The 18,273-nt window shown below is 45.8% G+C and overlaps 1 protein-coding gene across 1 annotated transcript; it reads right to left on the bottom strand.

Annotated features, from left to right (window-relative positions):
• Window positions 1–85: 85 nt before the first annotated feature.
• Window positions 86–9,700, bottom strand: STOM (stomatin). The gene is made up of 9 exons (XM_054284341.1): window positions 9,649–9,700; window positions 6,679–6,782; window positions 5,782–5,854; window positions 4,798–4,880; window positions 2,918–3,121; window positions 2,289–2,423; window positions 1,667–1,847; window positions 613–744; window positions 86–527 (listed from the first exon to the last, which is right to left on the bottom strand). The coding sequence occupies exons 1-8, from the start codon at window positions 9,686–9,688 to the stop codon at window positions 614–616; spliced, it is 951 nt and encodes a 316-aa protein (XP_054140316.1). The 5' UTR covers window positions 9,689–9,700; the 3' UTR covers window positions 86–527; window position 613.
• Between the last annotated feature and the right edge of the window lie 8,573 nt (window positions 9,701–18,273).

Here is an 18,273-nt window from a genome sequence, read left to right as displayed (position 1 = left end):
TTAGTAAAATGTTACAGAAATTATTTTGAGGAGTTTGGAACTGCTTTGCTTTCCCCTCTTCAGAATTATATGCATTTGAGACCCTGACAAACAGTAATTTACTCTTTCAGAAACTCACTCATACGTAAACAGCATGTTTTTTTATTCAGGATGAGAGCAAAAAAGCATCTTGTGCTATCAACAAGAATTCACAGGGGTGGCACCTGCAGCAGCAGTGGGAGTTACAGGGTGACTCATCTTCCCCAAGGATTAACCTGGAGCTGTGCTGTGGCTCTGCTTCCCACTCCAAGTGCCTGAGCACACCAATGCTAATTATTCCAGCTTTGTTAACTGTTTCTCCTGCTCCCAGCCAGAAGTTAAGCTCAGCTTACATCAGCTGCCACCTTGACAAACACAGAGTATATTGCTTTGGTGTTGCAGAGGAAAACCTGCCCAGCAGACAGGCAGAAAAACAACAGCACTTGGGCATCTCCTGCCAGTGACAAAGGCACAGCGTGTCGAGGCACAGGTACCCAGGCCTAAATCACCTGTAAATACAGAGCTGATTGGAGCAGAAAGGGCATAAGAAACTACTTAAGGAGTTATGCTGGCCAGTGGGAGAAGGGCACTTACATCAGTGGTCTTGTGTTTTCAGTTCCACTGCCTCGTCCCAGATTCTATGGATGTCAGACTCAATGCTGGTGGCAGCCTGACGAGTCTTAGTCTTCCCTACGTTGGCTCCACCTCTTCTGTTATTAATCCGTTCTACAGGGGTACAAAACAGGAAGTTTAACAGCTTGGGTTATGTGAACTGAGGCCCAGCTGCTTTGAGGTTGAAATGTAAGCCCTTATTGACACAACAACCACTCCAGGTCTGCAGAGAGCAGCACCAACAGGTAAAGCACCAGTGCAGTGCCTTCTGTTAAACACCACTTGTCCCTGCTGCTAGTTACAGACATGTCATTTCCTAGAGAAATATGGTTGTAGATCTGGATAAAATGCAGCACTTTGGTTTTTAGAACATTTTTAGGAGAAACAGATGTAGAACCTTTTCAGTGCTTTAAAGCAGTGCAACTCTATGCAGACACAGCCTCATAACAACAGCAGCACGTCACTGACCACAAGCACGTTGTATCCATAACTACGGCATGTTTGTGCCATTCATGGGTGGCAGAAAGTCAGAGAGTTTCACTAACAACTGTTTCTCATCAATGGGGACTGGTTTAGAGAACTTGAGCCTGATTTTCAGGAGCCCCCAGGACACTATTCCACTTCCCTTGCAGGGCTTCAGACCCACTTTGTAGAAGGAATAATCCCAAATGTTGGATCACCTCTACCACAACTGGTTTTCTCTTCTTTTGAAAAGGAAGTTTTGGATTAGAGGTGTTCCACCCAGGACAATATGGATAGAGGTGTTCCAACCAGGACAATATGGATAAAGCTTAGTTATCTCAGAAGGAGTACAACCTGCTTGTACTCCTTCTGAGAGGCTTTCAACTTCAGATATTGCATGTCCACATTCACAAACATTGCATACAAGTTCTATAACACACTCAATAAAACAAAAAGGTTCCTCAGCAAACCCACTTTGCTAACACTGCCACCAGCTACAATACACAGTGAACTCAGTGCTGCAAACGTGGGCTGACCCCGAGCTCGCCCCTCCCAGTCTCCTACTCTGTCCCACCTAGGAGGCCCTGCAGGAGGTTTATGGGCAGGGGGAAGACGATGGTGGAATTCTTCTCAGCAGCGATGGTGGTCAGGGTCTGCAGGTAGCGCAGCTGGAGAGCAGCAGGAGACTCCGTGATCACCATGGACGCCTCCTTCAGCGCCTTGGACGCGTTCATCTCCCCCTCGGCCGCGATCACCTGCGGAGGCAAACGGGTCAGACTGAGCCCGCTCCTCAAACTGAACCCCAAACAGGAGGAGCAGGGAATGCACAGGCTGATCTCAGCCCTAGGCAGGTACCACCCTGCTCAGGGACCTGCCCCGGGCACGTGCTTCCACCAGTCACAAGCTGCTCCTGTTTGCTCTCCAGGCCCCAGTGCCTGCTATCCTCCCATCCAGAATGCAGGATCACAAAAGCTGCCATCAGGTCTTGAGAATGCAATGCAAGTATTTATTCTGTCTTCAAAAGCTTTTGTGCTTCTTCCAGCACTGCCTCTCAAAACCAGAGGCACTCCCCACAGATAGCTGAAATTACTTTCTCCCTCAAGCTGTACTTTTTTGTATCTATAAGGGCTTGAGAGGGAATGGTGTATTTCTTACTTGGGAAAAACCAAATCCAGCCCCCAGGCTGATGTCATTACCTTGGCTCTTGCCTCCCGGGCAGCCTCTGCTTCTGCAGCCATGGCTCTCTGCAGCTGGACAGGTAACTTCACATCCTTGATCTCCACACGTTCCACCTTAATGCCCCAATTATCTGTTGCCTCATCAAGTGTGGCCTACAGAAGGCAGGACAGGTAAGTGAAGCCACACACCTGCCTCAAACTAATGCCCAAATATGAAAAATGACCAATAAACCAAATGAATTCTCTTCAAATTCTCAGACCTTCAGGGCTTTAGTATTTGTAGTATGATGTGACAGCTAAAACAGCACAACTGTTTTAAAGTAACAAAAACTCCCAGAGCTTGATTAATGAATTGAAGGAGTTCTGTGGCACAGTTTCCTTCCACAGTGAAGGACTGACACAAGGATCCAGGGAAGCCATCCTCTCCTGTATCCCTCATTCCCACATGCCAGCTCCACTGGCCCTTGGTGCTTTAGTCCCTCATTCTTATTTTACACAGTGCCCTCCCAAGAGATCTTGTCAGGACTTTGCCCACAGCTCCAAATCACAACTGATCACTCAGAGATAAAATAAATCCCCACCTTTAAGTGATCCATGGGATTGCTGCTTTACCTGCTGTGTGATGGATTGCTCCAAGATGCTCCTACCTGCATGCTGCGGGCAATTTCCTCACGGTCAGAGAGGATCTCAGAGAGGTTTTTGGTGCCCAGGACGTTCCTCAGGGTGGTCTGTGCCAGGAGCCGGGTGGCTGAGTCGGCGTTGGTGACGTTTGCCACGGCCAGGGTGGCGTTGTGCACCCTGTAATAAACCACTCCATCCACGTTGACTGTCACCGAGTCCTTGGTCAGGATCTGAAAAGCAATGGGGAAAGTACAGAATATTCCATCAATACAAGGTTAATTATTAAGACAATCACGTATTTGTTTTACTACACCAAGCCCTGGTTTCCCACTGTCTTGAAAACTAAAGTCCTTATACACATATGCTGCATGTGAACGTGCCCCAGTGTTTTCACAAACTTCCCAGTGCAGCTCTGAAAAGCTGAGACTAATTATAGGATTAGAAACTTGTCAGTGACAAGCACATTCCATTCACTTTGCCCTAATGTTATTTTTAACCCACTTCTTCGAAAACACAGAGGAATCTGTAAGCCATATCATTGACAGGAAAAAGAGAAAAGGCAGAAATTATTTACTCTGAAATTCATCTTCACCTCAGAAGGTTTAACCAGTGATTCTGGCAAGGAATCACACCCAGGCAGGTCCCAGTGCTGCCTTTCAGGGAGGTTTCCCCAGGGCTGTGGGACTGTGCTGCACAGCTGCACCTCCTGGGACAGGAGGGTGCCACTGCTCAGGGGAGCTCAGAGAACCTCGTTCCATGGTACACAATTCCCTTCAAGATTCACCTGCCCTGTCCCTTCCCAAACGACCTCTTTTAGCAGGCTTTTCATAACACAAAGCTAAAGAATGAGTAGCATGCACAGAAATCATGTTGAACAAATAAAAATTGATTTCTGCCCCTATGTAAGGAACACAAACAAACCTAAATCCATAAGCGTAATTTAATCAAGTCAAAAGAAAAACTGGATTACTGATGGCCTCACTAATGGTACATCAGCAGCTGCAAGCACATTCTGCCTGCCAGTGATTAGGTTTTTCCCAATTATCCTTTAGAGTGTACCAGGACAGCTGCCATTTGTCTCAATCTACAACTAACCATGAGCAACAAGCCCACAGCAGATCTGACAGGAAACAGATGCAGCACACAGGTTGAAGGGAGCATCTCTGTGTCTCAAAATGCACCTGATACATGAGTGATACAGTTATAGCCATCAGGATACAACTTATTTTCTTATTTTTAGAGGGACACTTGGGTTTTATTCTTTTGTTATCCATTGAGTTGGCAGCACTGAGTTCAGCTGGCTTAATGCTCTGGAGACATTCTGCTACAAAGTTAGGATGTCCAAGGAAAATCAGACTAGAAATCAAAGTAATTTTTTTGTTCTTTAGGACCTGCCATGAGTGTTCCTGTGCAGGGCAGGGCACAGGAGCCACGTGCACACCAACCCAACAAAGGGAGCTGACCACTCATTCCACCAGTTGCTATAAATAGCATTTGATGTATATTCCAATTTCATCCCATTACTTGAGCCAGTTTATACATGTAGATAAATTGGCACAGGACAGATCCCTGCTGTGCCTGGAAATATTCCAGATTTCACAGAGGCAATTAGGGAATGTAGTATGAAGCCCAGCAGCCTTCGTTCCAAACCCCTCCCATTCCAGCTCTCAGGCAGCATCCAATTATCTCATTTGGTCCTCAGAGCATCATCTGTCTTCTTTCAGGGCTCTTCCCTTACTGGATGACATTTCTAAGGGATGTATGTATTCTTCACAATACACTGCACCTGCACAGGGGATCTGTACTCAAACTGCACATTACCCAATACTGAGAGGGGAGAAGGAAAAGCAAAGTGCACAAAATTCTGCAAGGACTTTAGTAGATGCAAAGGCAAATGCAAACTCACCTCCTGAGGAGGGATATCAAAAGTGATGGTTCTCATATCAACTTTGATGAAGCTGTCTGTGCAAGGCAGGATAAAAAACAAACCTGTGCCAAAAAATCCATTCAAGAAGATGTGAAAATGAGTCATTAGAGCAGGCAAAGCTTGTTAATGCAATAAGGTGAAATCCAACTGTTGTGGCTGTGCAGCTCTTTGTGAGGAACTCAGCAGTACAACACTTGTTAGTGGCTTCCAAACCAAGGTAAGATTTTCAAAAATGCATGCTGAGAAACTTCAATTTATCTGGGTATCATTTACTTAGAGATTTTTAACATTTGGAAATAAAACAGCCCCAAAACTATTAACAACTACTTTCAAAAATGTTCCCCACACAGTTGCTTGTGGGGCCTAATTCTGGCAAGCACCAATCTCCTGCCTTTTGTTCTGGTGGCTCACTGAGATTCTTCAGCTTTCCAGCAATGTGAAACATTGCAAAGCCTGGGTGAAAATGAAGGAAGAAGCCATTGCCCCTTTGTCACTTTGAGCAGCAGGAGCAACAGCTGAAAATAACATTCTTCCAGGTCTTAGAGTTTCTAACAACTTGTCAAAACCATCAAATACTCTACTGGCTTCTGTTACTTTTGAAGGACATTGAGGCTTTCAGACTCATTGGGTTTAACTGACACATTAAACTTCTTTTTTCAAATAACCCATTTGATGCCATTATTCCTCCCTTTACATTTAGTGCTTTTGATTCTGGCTGCAGATCATACATTAACAAAGGAGAGCTGGGTAGAATTAAGTTTGCTGCCTTCTCAATCCAGAGTACAAATCAGAACTTTATGAGCTGGAAGAGACCCACGAGGCTCCTAAATTCCTGTTGTAACACATCCTCTTACTGGAAGTTACAGAATTCTTGAGAAATCCATTTGCCACTTTACTGCAATGTCTCTAACCATGATTGTTTTGCTGGTGACTAATTGGAGGAAATTGCTGTCCAGGACATACCTGGTCCCTTTGCTCCCCCTTTCAGGATGCGTCCAAGGCGGAAGATGATGACTCGCTCGTATTCCTTGATAACCTGGAACAGATTGTTGGGTGTCATGCACATGGTGGATTCCAAATTATGTACACACCAGGCTAGGACAGTCTTGAGTCTCAAATTTAATACACACTTCTCTACTGGCCGCTTTTGAGAATTTTAGCTAAAACTTTATTGTCAAAAAGCAAAGAGCAAAAGGAAAATATCAGGACAATAGTCCACAAGAAATATTCCTCAGACTCTCAACAGGATGGCACCTGGGCAGGTTCAGGCACCAGCAGAGCCATCAGGAATATCCTGGCAACAACACAACAAAGTGCAGCATTTGTGACCCAGCAGGGATTTTCCAGCTCCAATTCTGATGCCACATCAGCCAAGCCAGGAGGAAATAACTCCTCCTGTCTGGAAACTGCAAACATCAACCTCAGAGTGATCACAGGCAGCACTGCGTCTTCAAATGTGTCACGTGCAGCCACATCCATGTACATAATTACAGATTTCTATTTACACATTTCATATTTACAAGAGTGATATACAGGGAGATAGCTTTAAAAAAAAAGAAGTTCTCTAAGAGTAGTTATGGGTTCTTGCAATTATTCTGATCCTTCAAATGAGCTTATTTACTAATGACAGCTGGGCAGATGTAGTGAAGACATCAATGCAGGAATTATTTTGACCAAATATTATAATACCACTTTTATTTTTTGTTTGAATGCACTGCAGTGTTGAGGTCTACTACAGCTCAAGAAAGAACAGAGCTAGATTAATTTGTGTTTATTTTCTCAATAAATCCAATTGAGAACAATAATAGCCACTCTGCATTGCTGAAAGTTTTAATCCACTTTAGCAGTGAACGATTTTACCTTTATGCACATCCATATTGTTATAGGAAATGTAATAACAGTGAAAACAATCGAGATCAGCACCAGGATCGATCCACAGAAACCGAGGCCAGAGTTGTCATCATCTACAAAAGAGCAGAAATTGTCACTTTTTAAAACCAAGAGTGCCTATTAAAGTGCCTAAATTGGATATTTATGTTAAATGTTCCTAGAAATAAGTCACTGTTAGCACTACTCCTCTGGCCAAATGCATTAGGTTTAGATCCAAAATCAAATTAAAAGCCAAACTCTGCTTTGATTTTCATCAGTCTCTAAGTTGTGCAAGACAGCTGAGGGCAGAGTGCTGTCCAAGCAGCATTTATGCACAAGTGTACCGACACTGAAGTTTCAATTCCCAAAGACCTTTCTCTCCCCAAGTTCCTCTAGCAGAGTGACTCACAGGCAGCAGTGGAAATCGTGTTCCTTTGTTTTCTGACAAGTCAGAGGAACCTCATGGAAGGGGTAGAGCCCAAATGCCCCCCAGCCTGCCAGCTCTGGGACAGCACTGCTGGGACTGGGTTCTGTTCCAGCTGGAAGGGGTGCACATCTAAGCAAACCACAATTCTCACACCCGTTGGATCTGGGAGGCTGGATAAGACGAGGTATAAGATTAGCTGGACATGAAATAAAATCTCCATAAAGAATTTCTTGGCCAGAAGCTCCTCATGACTTATTCCTCTATCAATGGAAGACACCTGAAGGTAACTCTGGGATCAAATAACGAGCTGGTGGTTTCAAAAGCTCCCCAGCTAAAGCCATGCCAAAATGTGGCCTGGGAGGCATCCACAGAGCTACAGGAAGTTTCTTTTCCTGCCAGCTGAGACTCCTAACGGGCTGCCAGGAGCCTGCTGCCAAGCAGGGATGTCCCTGGGTGTCCCAGCACTCACAAACATCACCCTCCTACTCTGGAGATTTGGAATTTCATGTAGAAGTCACACCTCAAATGACGTCAGATTTCAAGACTGAGCAAAGAGGATGCTTTATTTAGCACCAGTGTGTTGTTTTTCACAATACAAGAAGGGAGAGAGATGCTGTCTTGTGGAAAACTCTGTGAGATACCAGTGACATGCCTGGCATTTGTGGGATGAGCAAGTTCTGCAGCTCCTGGAGGTGTTCCCCATCCCACAGGCTGAAAACAAGGGCTTGACCCCACAGCAAGTGCTGTCTGACAGTATTCCTAAACTGTCACTGGAATTTTCTCTGAGCTGAAAGGCAGGCAAGCCCCCACCTTGGATTTATGGCCTGCTGTGGTGGGCAAATCTAAGCAGGCAATAAAAAAAATGCAAATATTCTTGAGCAACCTTTTTGAGAAATACACCACAAGGAGAAGGGTTATTAAAAAAAATAAAAACAAAAACTTAATTGAATCAGCCTTCAATGCCTTTAAGGCTGACTGGCACAGTTACCATTACTTTAGCAAGAAATTATCACTTGGACCATCAAACTGTATTAAGAATTTATAATACACACTTAGTGCTGGAGGCTAAGATGGAAGGGGAAAGTTCTCGTTACAGCTTGAGTGTGGCACATGGTTCATTTGTGATTTATTTCCTTCTGCAAAGACTCCACAATCCAAACAAGCACACCACAGTCAAACACACAAAATGTGCCCTGATGAAAACAAAACGCCAATTTCAAAGTGAATTGCATGTCTTCACAGATGCTTCACAGAGCATTTCAGATGGGAAAAACCCAAAATTTCGACATCCAATAACCAAAACTACATCTAATGCCACTTACTCCATATTTTATTGTGATCACATGAGAGCTGCAGGAGAAACCACCTCAGCAGCGTGTTCAGGAAAGGCTTGCAGAGACAAGATTGACACCAATGTGACCGTGGTGAGGTATTAATAACTAGCATAGTTACACATGAAATGCAGATCCTCCCCAAAGATACCAGAGCCAGGATGTGCCACTGGGCACCAGGGCCAAAGAGATCCACAGTTATTTATACAACAACTCAAATTACCCAGCCAAAGGCTTCGTACACAAAGCTTTCTTATAAATACATTTCCTGCTCTGGCTGCAAACGAGAAAAGCGTAGAATAAATCCGGACTTTTCTGTTGCCTGTTTCTGAACAATGGAAGTAACAGGAAAACATTCCAGCTTCCAGTGAGTGAAACTGCCAGTAGTGCTCAGTGCATCATCTCCAAAATGCCTCCTAACTGGAAGGACAAAACATCAATAATGGTATGAAGAGGTAAAAATTCAGTACAACCCATTGCCCCACCTGAGGACTTCTACCACTACCTCTAGTCACACCTAGACAGCATTTGGCTTTGGTGAAAAGCCACAGTAGTGTCAAAAAGCAATCTTTAAGTTCTTGTTCTTGTTTGCTGGTCCAGCAGTAACAGTAAACAAAGACTACTTCTGTTGACTCTGTCATCATTTCCGTAGTTTCCCCCTCAGTGACCCGAGTTACTGCACAGGAAAGGAAACCGCACACCACAGAAACCCACCCGAGTTACGCCACCGGGGCAGCTCCCGGTGATGCTCCGGCACGGAGCGGTGTGAGCACCTGCCGGGAATCACCACCGGCGGCCGCGGTACCCGAGGGGGCAGCGGGGTCAGTGCCCCGTTAGCCAGGGCTGGGGGCTCAGCATGCCTCGTTAGCCGGGTAACCGGTCCAGCAGCTCCCGTTAGCCGGGGCTGGGGCTCAGCATTCACCGACAGCCGGGGCTGGGGTCGCTCCGGGGCCGCCGGTGACCCCTAAGCAGCCGGGGCTTCGGGAAGCGGAGGCTGCCCGGGAAGAGAAGCACAACCGCTCCTCGCTCCTCCCGCGGGCTTAACTTCGGTGAAGCATCGTCAAACTTTCCTCCTCGACTAAATGAAGCAAGAATTAAAACCGGAACAAAAAAGCGGAGAGAGACACGAAGGCGCCCCGCGAGGAGCGGCCGCTGCGGGGCCGTTTGGTGACAGCCCCTGGCCGCTCCCCCTGCGGCCGTTACCTGCAGGCCGCCGGGGCTTGCCAGCTTCCTCGTCTGACATGGTCCCCGGGTCCCCTCAGAGCCGCCTCGGCGTCAGTCCCGCTTCCCCTCCGAGCCGCCTGTGCCCTGCCCGGCTGTCACCGCCGCCGCCGCGCTCCCGCCGCCTCAGCACGGCGGTCCCGTCGCGGCTCCCTCGGCGCCGCCTCAGCGCAGCCGCCACGCGCCCGCCCCGCCCCGGCCGCGCGCTCCGGGTGGGGCCGCCCGCCCCCGCCGCCAGGGGGCGCCACCGCCGCTGAGGGCGTGAGGGAGCGGCCATGGAGCGACCGCCGCCCGCCGCCGCGCCCGGCCCGGGACAGCGGAGGGGAAGCGGCCCAGGGCAGGGAAGGCAGAGAGGACCGAAGGAAAAGGCACGGAGGACCGAAGGAAAAGGCACGGAATGAGCGGCCGGCCCTTGGGGCAGCCATCGCCTGAGGTGAGTGAGCCCCCGGCATCCCCTCGTGAGGGGAGCAGCGAGGAAAGTTCCAGCTGCCCCGGCCTCGTGCGTCGTTTAATGTTCTGTGAGGTTTTATTGCTTTTCTTCCCCACGTTCTCCTAATCTCACGTGGAGAGTTGGGATCTTTCATCCCTTTTGGAAGAGGCCAGAGTAACCATTTCTGCTGCTTTCCAAGGTCCATCCACAGAGACAAAGTCTGTGCAAAAGTACATCACACACACAGGCATTGCATACCAGATTGTTAAATTTGACAAGAGTTCCAAAGTCCAATTCAATATTAGTGTGAGTTATGAAGTCCACAAATAATTACTGGCTATTCTTTAACCTTTATTTCTCTATGGGATATTGGTAATTAGTGGGTACGTGCAAACGTGCATCTATCACGTTACACTGTGTACTGAGGGCAATTGCTTCTTCTTCATAAAACACATTGCAGTCTATGAACAAAAGTGGTATTAGACAACTAAAATACTTTTATTTTCAGTATTGATGTTATTCTGTGTTAAACTCTTCCTTGGAAGAGCCTAAATGGACAGCCTGAATCTTGCTGTCCATTACATTCCAGAGGAGCAAAGGTTTTGGTTTGGTAGCACAATTGGTTGAGGCAGAGGTAGGAGTGGAGCTGAATGCTAAATGTACTCGTGGTTCTTGATGTCTCCAAGTGACAAGAACAGCACTGGAGAATGACCAACAGTTTCTCTAGTGAGGATAAGATCCCTCTTGAGCACTCTTCCTATTGCTGCTGTGAGCTCCTCCTGCCACACTGGTGCCAGTTGATTTCGGACTGATCCAGATGAGCAGTATGTGAAACCAAAGGCTAAATCTGTCTCTGACCTTTTGAAAGTCCTTCTGTCCATTATCTTTACTCATATATTTGCTATTAATACATTTACACGTGCTGACACCTGCTGTTCTCATATTAGTAATTCCACAACCTTTTTGTCCTACTGTCTACAACTTTGTGAGTTCACCTATGCTCTGTGTGTAACACATGGGACTAATTCTTCACATGGGTGAAAGGAAGAGAGAACCTGTGAGCTGCCTAAATGAGAACTGATAAATAATCATTCTGTGCTCAAGTTGTCACCTGCAGGCAGCTCGCAAATGCCACGATGAAACTTACAATGCAATGTGATATTTGACCAGGGGTTGTAAATATCACCACGCTGTAATTGAATGAAAATCCATGAGATATCATGGGCTGGTTGACCTTAGGATCTCCTGGCAAATAGGCTGGTTTAGAGTGCATCAGCATCGATAGGGAAGGAAGGGTGGGCTGGAAATGGGAGGGAAAGGCTCTGTGGAAAGAGCAGATGAGCTGTGAGGAGCCCCTGTCCTCCACAGCAAATTTGCCACTAGAAAAATCTGAGCCATAAGATAATGGTTCTATGATTCTATAGGTGCTTTGAAAATTTATACAAATTGCTCACTAAGAGACGTTCAGCATGGGTTTACCTTGTTTCAGCAAGGAAGAGGAAACTCCAATTCATTTCCCCTCTCTAAAGTAAAAAATAAGTGATTAAGACCTTTCTCCTCCATGAGCTGGGATCCCTGGTTCAGCAGTGTCTCAGCTGTGTAGTGAAGTACAAATTTGTGCTGGCGTTTGCTTAAAGAGGAAGCTTCTCTCTAATTTTAGATGGGTGCATCCCATTATTTATTCTTTGGCTGTTTGCCAGGGAAGTTGGACAAGCCCCTGGTGGGGTGGGCAAGGACGGCGCTGTCCTGTGGGGCATTGCTGCCATCTGCTGCCATCGGGCTGCTCCTCCACAGGGCATTCCTAGGGCACTGACCAGCGGCACAGCTTCTCTTCCCTTCCCTTCCCTTCCCTTCCCTTCCCTTCCCTTCCCTTCCCTTCCCTTCCCTTCCCTTCCCTTCCCTTCCCCTCCCCTCTTCCTTCCCTTTCCCTCTCCTCTCCTTCTTTGCTAAATAATGACATTGGAATATCTTCTCTCCTAATTTTTGGTTCAATAACTAAAGGAGATTAAGAACCTGATTTCTGTCTGCCTAGAAGAAAACAGTGGACTTGCAAATTGATTTATTAATCTCTAGGCCTTATGAAGAGGAACATTTCATGGGATCTTGACTTTATTATTTCCATAAGTCAGTGTCACTTCAAAGATGAGAGTTGTGGCAGCAGGAGCTCCTTGGTACTGCCCTGTAGTGAAGCCTGGTTTATTTAACCTGTCCTTGAATTCCAGTGTGTCTGGTGAGGAGTTATTGGAGTCCTCACCACCAACACGGACCAGGAGTGTTGAGCTGTACCGAAGGCGATGCCCTCCGCACAGGATGTTCACTCTCATCTCTCGCTTTGTCGCCGGGATCCTTCTGCAGCGTCCCCCGCTGCCGTTAGGTGTCAGCAGGGCACCGAGCACAGCCCTGCCTGACGCTGCGCTCGAGTGCAGGAGTTTTTGTCACCCCGGTGGTTTTTTAAACTCAGTTAAGTAAATTGTAGTCCCCAAGGATTATGGAATAATAGCAAAGGCTATTCCTGAAACTTTGTTGATTCTTACTTTAAAAAGTAGCTGGATGTGGAATATTCTGATTCATAATTATGGAGCTGGCTTATTACACTAAGTTTTATGTGAAACCTCAATTTTACTCATGCTCTTCTAAACACATGGAGTGCTGTGAGCCTCCCACAGGGATCAGCCATGGCATGGCAGTGAGGTGTGCTGTGTGCCTTATTTCAGTGTGCTTTTCCCAGGTCACAGTACATTTTAAGCAATTCTTACCATTGATTTCCAGTTCTGTTTGCCATTCTGAGTTTTGAAGGGTGCATTTAAGCATGTCAGGACATCTACTGGGTTCCTGCTACATATGTGTTTAAATATTTTGTTGAATTTTTAATTCTCTAGAGAGCTTTTTCACTTCCCTTTTACATTTCCAGTAGGTCTGGCTCTATATATTTTGACTTTAATCTTTAAAGCGCTGCTTTGAATAATTTTCCCCTAAAACATCTAGAAGTAATCAAACCCAGGATTGCAAGTTCCACAAACATTTCCCACGCTATAGCGGTCTGCATTTCATTTAGTTGCCTATTTTTATATCATGGGACTATTTGTTTTCAGTGGAAATAAGAGACATATATGTTGGAAAATAATCCCAAAATAGGAATGTCCTAAAATCAGGTTTCTTTAAACAGAGTAATTTCTCCCACATTAAAAGATTAATAGTTTAAAATAGCTTTGAGTCTGGGAGGTTCATTATTTTTATGTTGTTTACACTTGGAGAACACAAATGAAAATCATTCAGAGCAAAGCTCCTCCTGAGGGAATCCAGAGCTTTGGGACTGCTGTACATGGATTTACAGGAGAGAGCAGGGATCCCAGCAATCTGCCTGTACATGGATTTACAGGAGAGAGCAGGGACCACAGCAATCTGCCTGTACATGGATTTAATAGGAGAGAGCAGGGATCCCAGCAATCTGCCTGTACATGGATTTACAGGACAGAGCAGGGATCCCAGCAATCTGCCTGTACATGGATTTACAGGAGAGAGCAGGGATCCCAGCAATCTGCCTGTACATGGATTTACAGGAGAGAGCAGGGATCCCAGCAATCTGCCTGTACATGGATTTAATAGGAGAAAGCAGAGACCACAGCAATCTCCTGTACATGGATTTACAGGAGAGAGTAGGGATCCCAGCAATCTGCCTGTACATGGATTTACAGGAGAGAGCAGAGATCACAGCAATCTCCTGTACATGGATTTAATAGGAGAGAGCAGGGATCCCAGCAATCTGCCTGTACATGGATTTACAGGAGAGAGCAGGGATCCCAGCAATCTGCCTGTACATGGATTACAGGAGAGAGCAGGGATCCCAGCAATGTGCCTGTACATGGATTTACAGGAGAGAGCAGGGATCCCAGCAATGTGCCTGTACATGGATTTACAGGAGAGAGCAGGGATCCCAGCAATCTGCCTGTACATGGATTACAGGAGAGAGCAGGGATCCCAGCAATGTGCCTGTACATGGATTTAATAGGAGAAAGCAGAGACCACAGCAATCTCCTGTACATGGATTTACAGGAGAGAGTAGGGATCCCAGCAATCTGCCTGTACATGGATTTACAGGAGAGAGCAGAGATCACAGCAATCTCCTGTACATGGATTTACAGGAGAGAGCAGGGATCCCAGCAATGTGCCTGTACATGGATTTACAGGAGAGAGCAGGGATCCCAGCAATGTGCCTGTACATGGATTTACAGGAGAGAGCAGGGATCCCAGCAATCTGCCTGTACATGGATTACAGGAGAGAGCAGGGATCCCAGCAATGTGCCTGTACATGGATTACAGGAGAGAGCAGAGATCACAGCAATGTGCCTGTACATGGATTTAATAGGAGAGAGCAGGGATCCCAGCAATCTGCCTGCCCTGTGGGGTGCTGCTGCTGGCGGCATTTGAGCTTTGAAACAAATCATTGTGCAAAATAATCTGCATTATTTTCCTGACTTAGGATACTTTCATTATGACAAGTATCAAGAAAATCTGATCAAATTTTCAGCAGATAGTTTTACTGCCAAACTATCTATGAGTATTATGAGAATTTTAGAAATCTAGAACATTCTACACAACTCACTCCTTTGAATTCTCCTATATATCATGTTAAGGTTCACAAATACAAATCAAAGTCAAATTAAACTGTCCTTGCTGATGGTGTTTGCTGACAGAGAATATTTTGGAGATAGTTTTTGTTTTCTGAAGTGTTTCTCACAGTTCAGTGAGGCAGAGGACTGAGCTTTCAAGACTTCCAGCAGTCCAAGAGCTGCTCCAGCCCCGGAGCCAGTTTGGGGGAGGGAAGGAGAACAGAAGGGGATGTAGCAGTTGTAAATTCCTAATTTCCCACAGCTCTCCAGTCAGTTTCTCTAAGGAGAAACCTTCCTCCTATTTCCTATGCTGCTCGTGTGCACAGAGCCTTTACTTGTCATTTCTGGGCTTACCCAGGATCCATCTGGGCAGCCAGGGCTCTTTTTGATTTTTCAATATAATGATTTCTTTACTTCTGTAGGTTTGGCAAAAGAGAAAATTTGTGTCTGACAAAACACAGGAAGCCTGAGGTAACACACACAAACCAAGCACATGTGCTGGAACAAGTCAAAGTCATCAAGGTGCCTCAGAGCAGCAGTGGGATGTCACTTTGCTATGCCAGAAACCCAGGCTCAGAAGGAATCCTCCTGCATATGTCACTGAAATTACGAGTTTGTCTCACACTTAGATAGCCTGGGGGGGTTTAGCACTTGTAACTGCTCCATCCCTGGAATAAGGAGCAGAGCTGCATTCCAGAACACTGGCATGCTTGAAAGATTTAGTTGCAGAGTAAGAGATGATGTTACTGTAAAAACAAGATACTGAAGGGCTGTACATTTCACTCTGTGTATTTAACAGTTCTGTATTTTAAACCAGAATAACTGTGTGAGACACTGAAAGCAGTTCTGGACAAACAATACAGCCTGAATCTGATGATAAAAGTAACAAAGCTCTGGGGACTTTGTAATAAAAATGTATTTTATTGCAAATACATTTCTGGCAGCAGTGCTTAAACTGTACTGGATGCAGAAAAAGAACTAAAGGAAATGTTAAGAAAATGAAGACAAACATTTGTATTCACTTTTATTGACAAGAAAATTGGCTCTGAGCTGGGGGTCAGTGGCAGTAGACTCTGTGAGTCATATATTTGTGTCAGAATATTCCTGAAATGACCCAGTCCTGTGTTCATCATTTGCATGACATTATTGTTTCCACAGTCAGGGTTCCTGTGGGGCTCAGATTTCTGTAACAACCTTTGACAGGGGATTTGAAGTGCAAATGGGAGTTGACTGGCACTCAGAGATTTTACTGGAAGACCAAACCCCACAATTTTCCCTGTTGTTCCCCTGTCCATGGCAGCTGTTGTTCTTCCCTTGTCTTTTTATAGAATCATAGAATCATTTAGGTTGGAAAAGACTTTCAAGATCCTCGAGTCCAACTGTTACATGAAATGAAAGAGCTAATTGGCGTTTTTGAACATCTAGCATTAAGTAAAGCTGAAAGTTTAAAAACAGGTTTGATAGAGAAAGCGAGAGCCCCATGATGTGTTTCTATGGAAACTCCAGTTTAAGGTTTTATCTGATGGATTCTGAAAAGGGTACAATCTGCCTCTTTTTGTGATTGGGTAGACAGAGGAGAAATACAGCAGAATCAGTGTTGCAAAGTGATCTTTGGAAAAATAGTTAATGAAGTGCTTCAGGATGAAAACTGCTGTATAAATGAAAGGTGACATTTCTGTCTTAATCGCTGCCTTTAATAATGAGATTTTTAGGACGGATTGCTGGAGAGAAGCTGCAGCCCAGCAGTCGAAGTACTGGTGTGAGTTTCCATTCAGCTGCTGTTGCTGAATTGTTTGATTGTTTTTACTGAGTATCTGAGCATTAACTTCGTGCTTAGAGTTGGTCGTAGGATGTGGGCATTTCCTGTGCACATCTCCAGGCATTTCCAGTCCTGACTTATCACATCTGTGCCTTCCTCATTCTCTGCTGGTAAATGTCCACCCTGCCCTGCTGAGCCACATCCCTGCAGCCCCAGAGTCCCCACAGTGACCTCTTGCTTTCTCTGATTGTGGTGGAATTCCAGAATGGTTGGAATGGTTGGAAGTGAACCTAAAGTCCATCCATGGACTGGACCAGGTGCCTCCACCCAGCCTGGCCTTGGGCACTTCCATGGATCCAGGGGCATCCTGTGCCAGGGCCTCCCCACCCTCACAGGGGAGAATTTCCTCCCATATCCCATCCAGCCCTGCCCTCTGTCCATGGGCAGCCGCTGCCCTGTGCTGTCCCTCCCCTTGTCCTGTCCCTCCCCTTGTCCTGTCCCTCCCCTTGTCCTGTCCCCCCCGTTGTCCTGTCCCTCCCCTTGTCCTGTCCCTCCCCTTGCCCTGTCCCTCCCCTTGTCCTGTCCCTCCCCTTGTCCTGTCCCCCCCGTTGTCCTGTCCCTCCCCTTGTCCTGTCCCTCCCCTTGTCCTGTCCCTCCCCTTGTCCTGTCCCCCCCGTTGTCCTGTCCCCCCCCTTGTCCTGTCCCTCGTGGTGCTGCAGCCTTTGCACAAGCCCCGAGCCTCGGGCTGTGCTAACGAGGCCAACACTCTGCAGTTCATTCCTCAGAAGTGGAACGTGCTGGTCAGAGGTGAAAGCTGTGGTTCACAGAGCCCTTGTGCTCTTTCTGTCCATGCTTTTATTCACTTGATTTCACTTTCTTAATCAGCACAGATCAGTTCGCAGCCCTAGAATTCATTATGCACCATCCATTCATCCTCACTTTCTACCAGATCTTTCAGTAGTTCACGGCACAGACTGATTCTTCTCAATCGAGTTCAGCAGTCAGAGGCACCTTGTGGTTCATTCCCTCACAATTCCATGGCCATACAAATGGCTTCATTAGCCACATAGCACATGCTCATGTTTAGAATTGGTTGAGGCTGAGACATCATCTTTGTCTTCCAATACTGACTGCTAGAGCAAATGAAATAACTCATGTTTTTTTACTCATTTTTACTCTAATGAGTTCAGGAGCTACTTAGACTCTTTTACAACAAGTATAGATTCACTCCTGAATTGATGCTTTAAATGGAAGAGCAATATGGAAAAGAGCAGAAATTTATTTCCAATTTAAGGAATGTTATTTCTTCCCACCTCCTCATAAAACTGAGAGCTACCTGCAGTTTCTTTCCTCTTGATTTGGCTCTTCATCTTTTGTTGAACTATCTCCCATGTTTGCTGCTACTTTCCTTGGGGGAAATACTGTTGCACAAGTAAAATATGGAATATAATGTAAAGAGCACTGTTTCCAACAGCAGCTACCAGGCAGCTCTGAAGTTCAGGATTTTTCATTCTGACACAAGTGTTTGATACTGGAAATGAAATATTTCTGCTTTGGCTCATTTGATTTGTTCCTTTAAATAGATCAAGTGGAGTACACCAGGTGTTTGGAGCTCTAGCACAAAATAAAAGGAGAAATTAATAAGGGTTTAGATAATTTTAAAGATAGTGAGAGTGGTTTAATGGGAGAAAAATTTACTGTTTCCATTGTACAAAACCAAACAGAAACAGGCTGGTGCCAGCAGCTGAACAATGTAAAATAATGACTGGCTTTGTCTCTGTGAGGCTGTTCAAACCAAATGACTGAAA

Source organism: Melozone crissalis, unplaced genomic scaffold (assembly GCF_028551555.1).
Source record: "Melozone crissalis strain CALT ecotype California unplaced genomic scaffold, PUWL_Pcris_2 ptg000041l_1, whole genome shotgun sequence".
Lineage (NCBI taxonomy): Eukaryota > Metazoa > Chordata > Aves > Passeriformes > Passerellidae > Melozone > Melozone crissalis.
Note: the sequence above shows the minus strand (reverse complement) of the source record. Positions and strands in the feature narration are given on the sequence as shown.

Bases quoted from the DNA above. Each gene is read 5' to 3' on its own strand.
- STOM (XM_054284341.1), bottom strand. From the start codon at position 9,688: ATGTCAGACGAGGAAGCTGGCAAGCCCCGGCGGCCTGCAG. The intron at 6,783-9,648 runs GTAACGGCCGCA...GCTCTTTTGTAG, and splicing joins CAAGCCCCGGCGGCCTGCAG to ATGATGACAACTCTGGCCTC. The intron at 5,855-6,678 runs GTAAAATCGTTC...AATCTGTTCCAG, and splicing joins CAATATGGATGTGCATAAAG to GTTATCAAGGAATACGAGCG.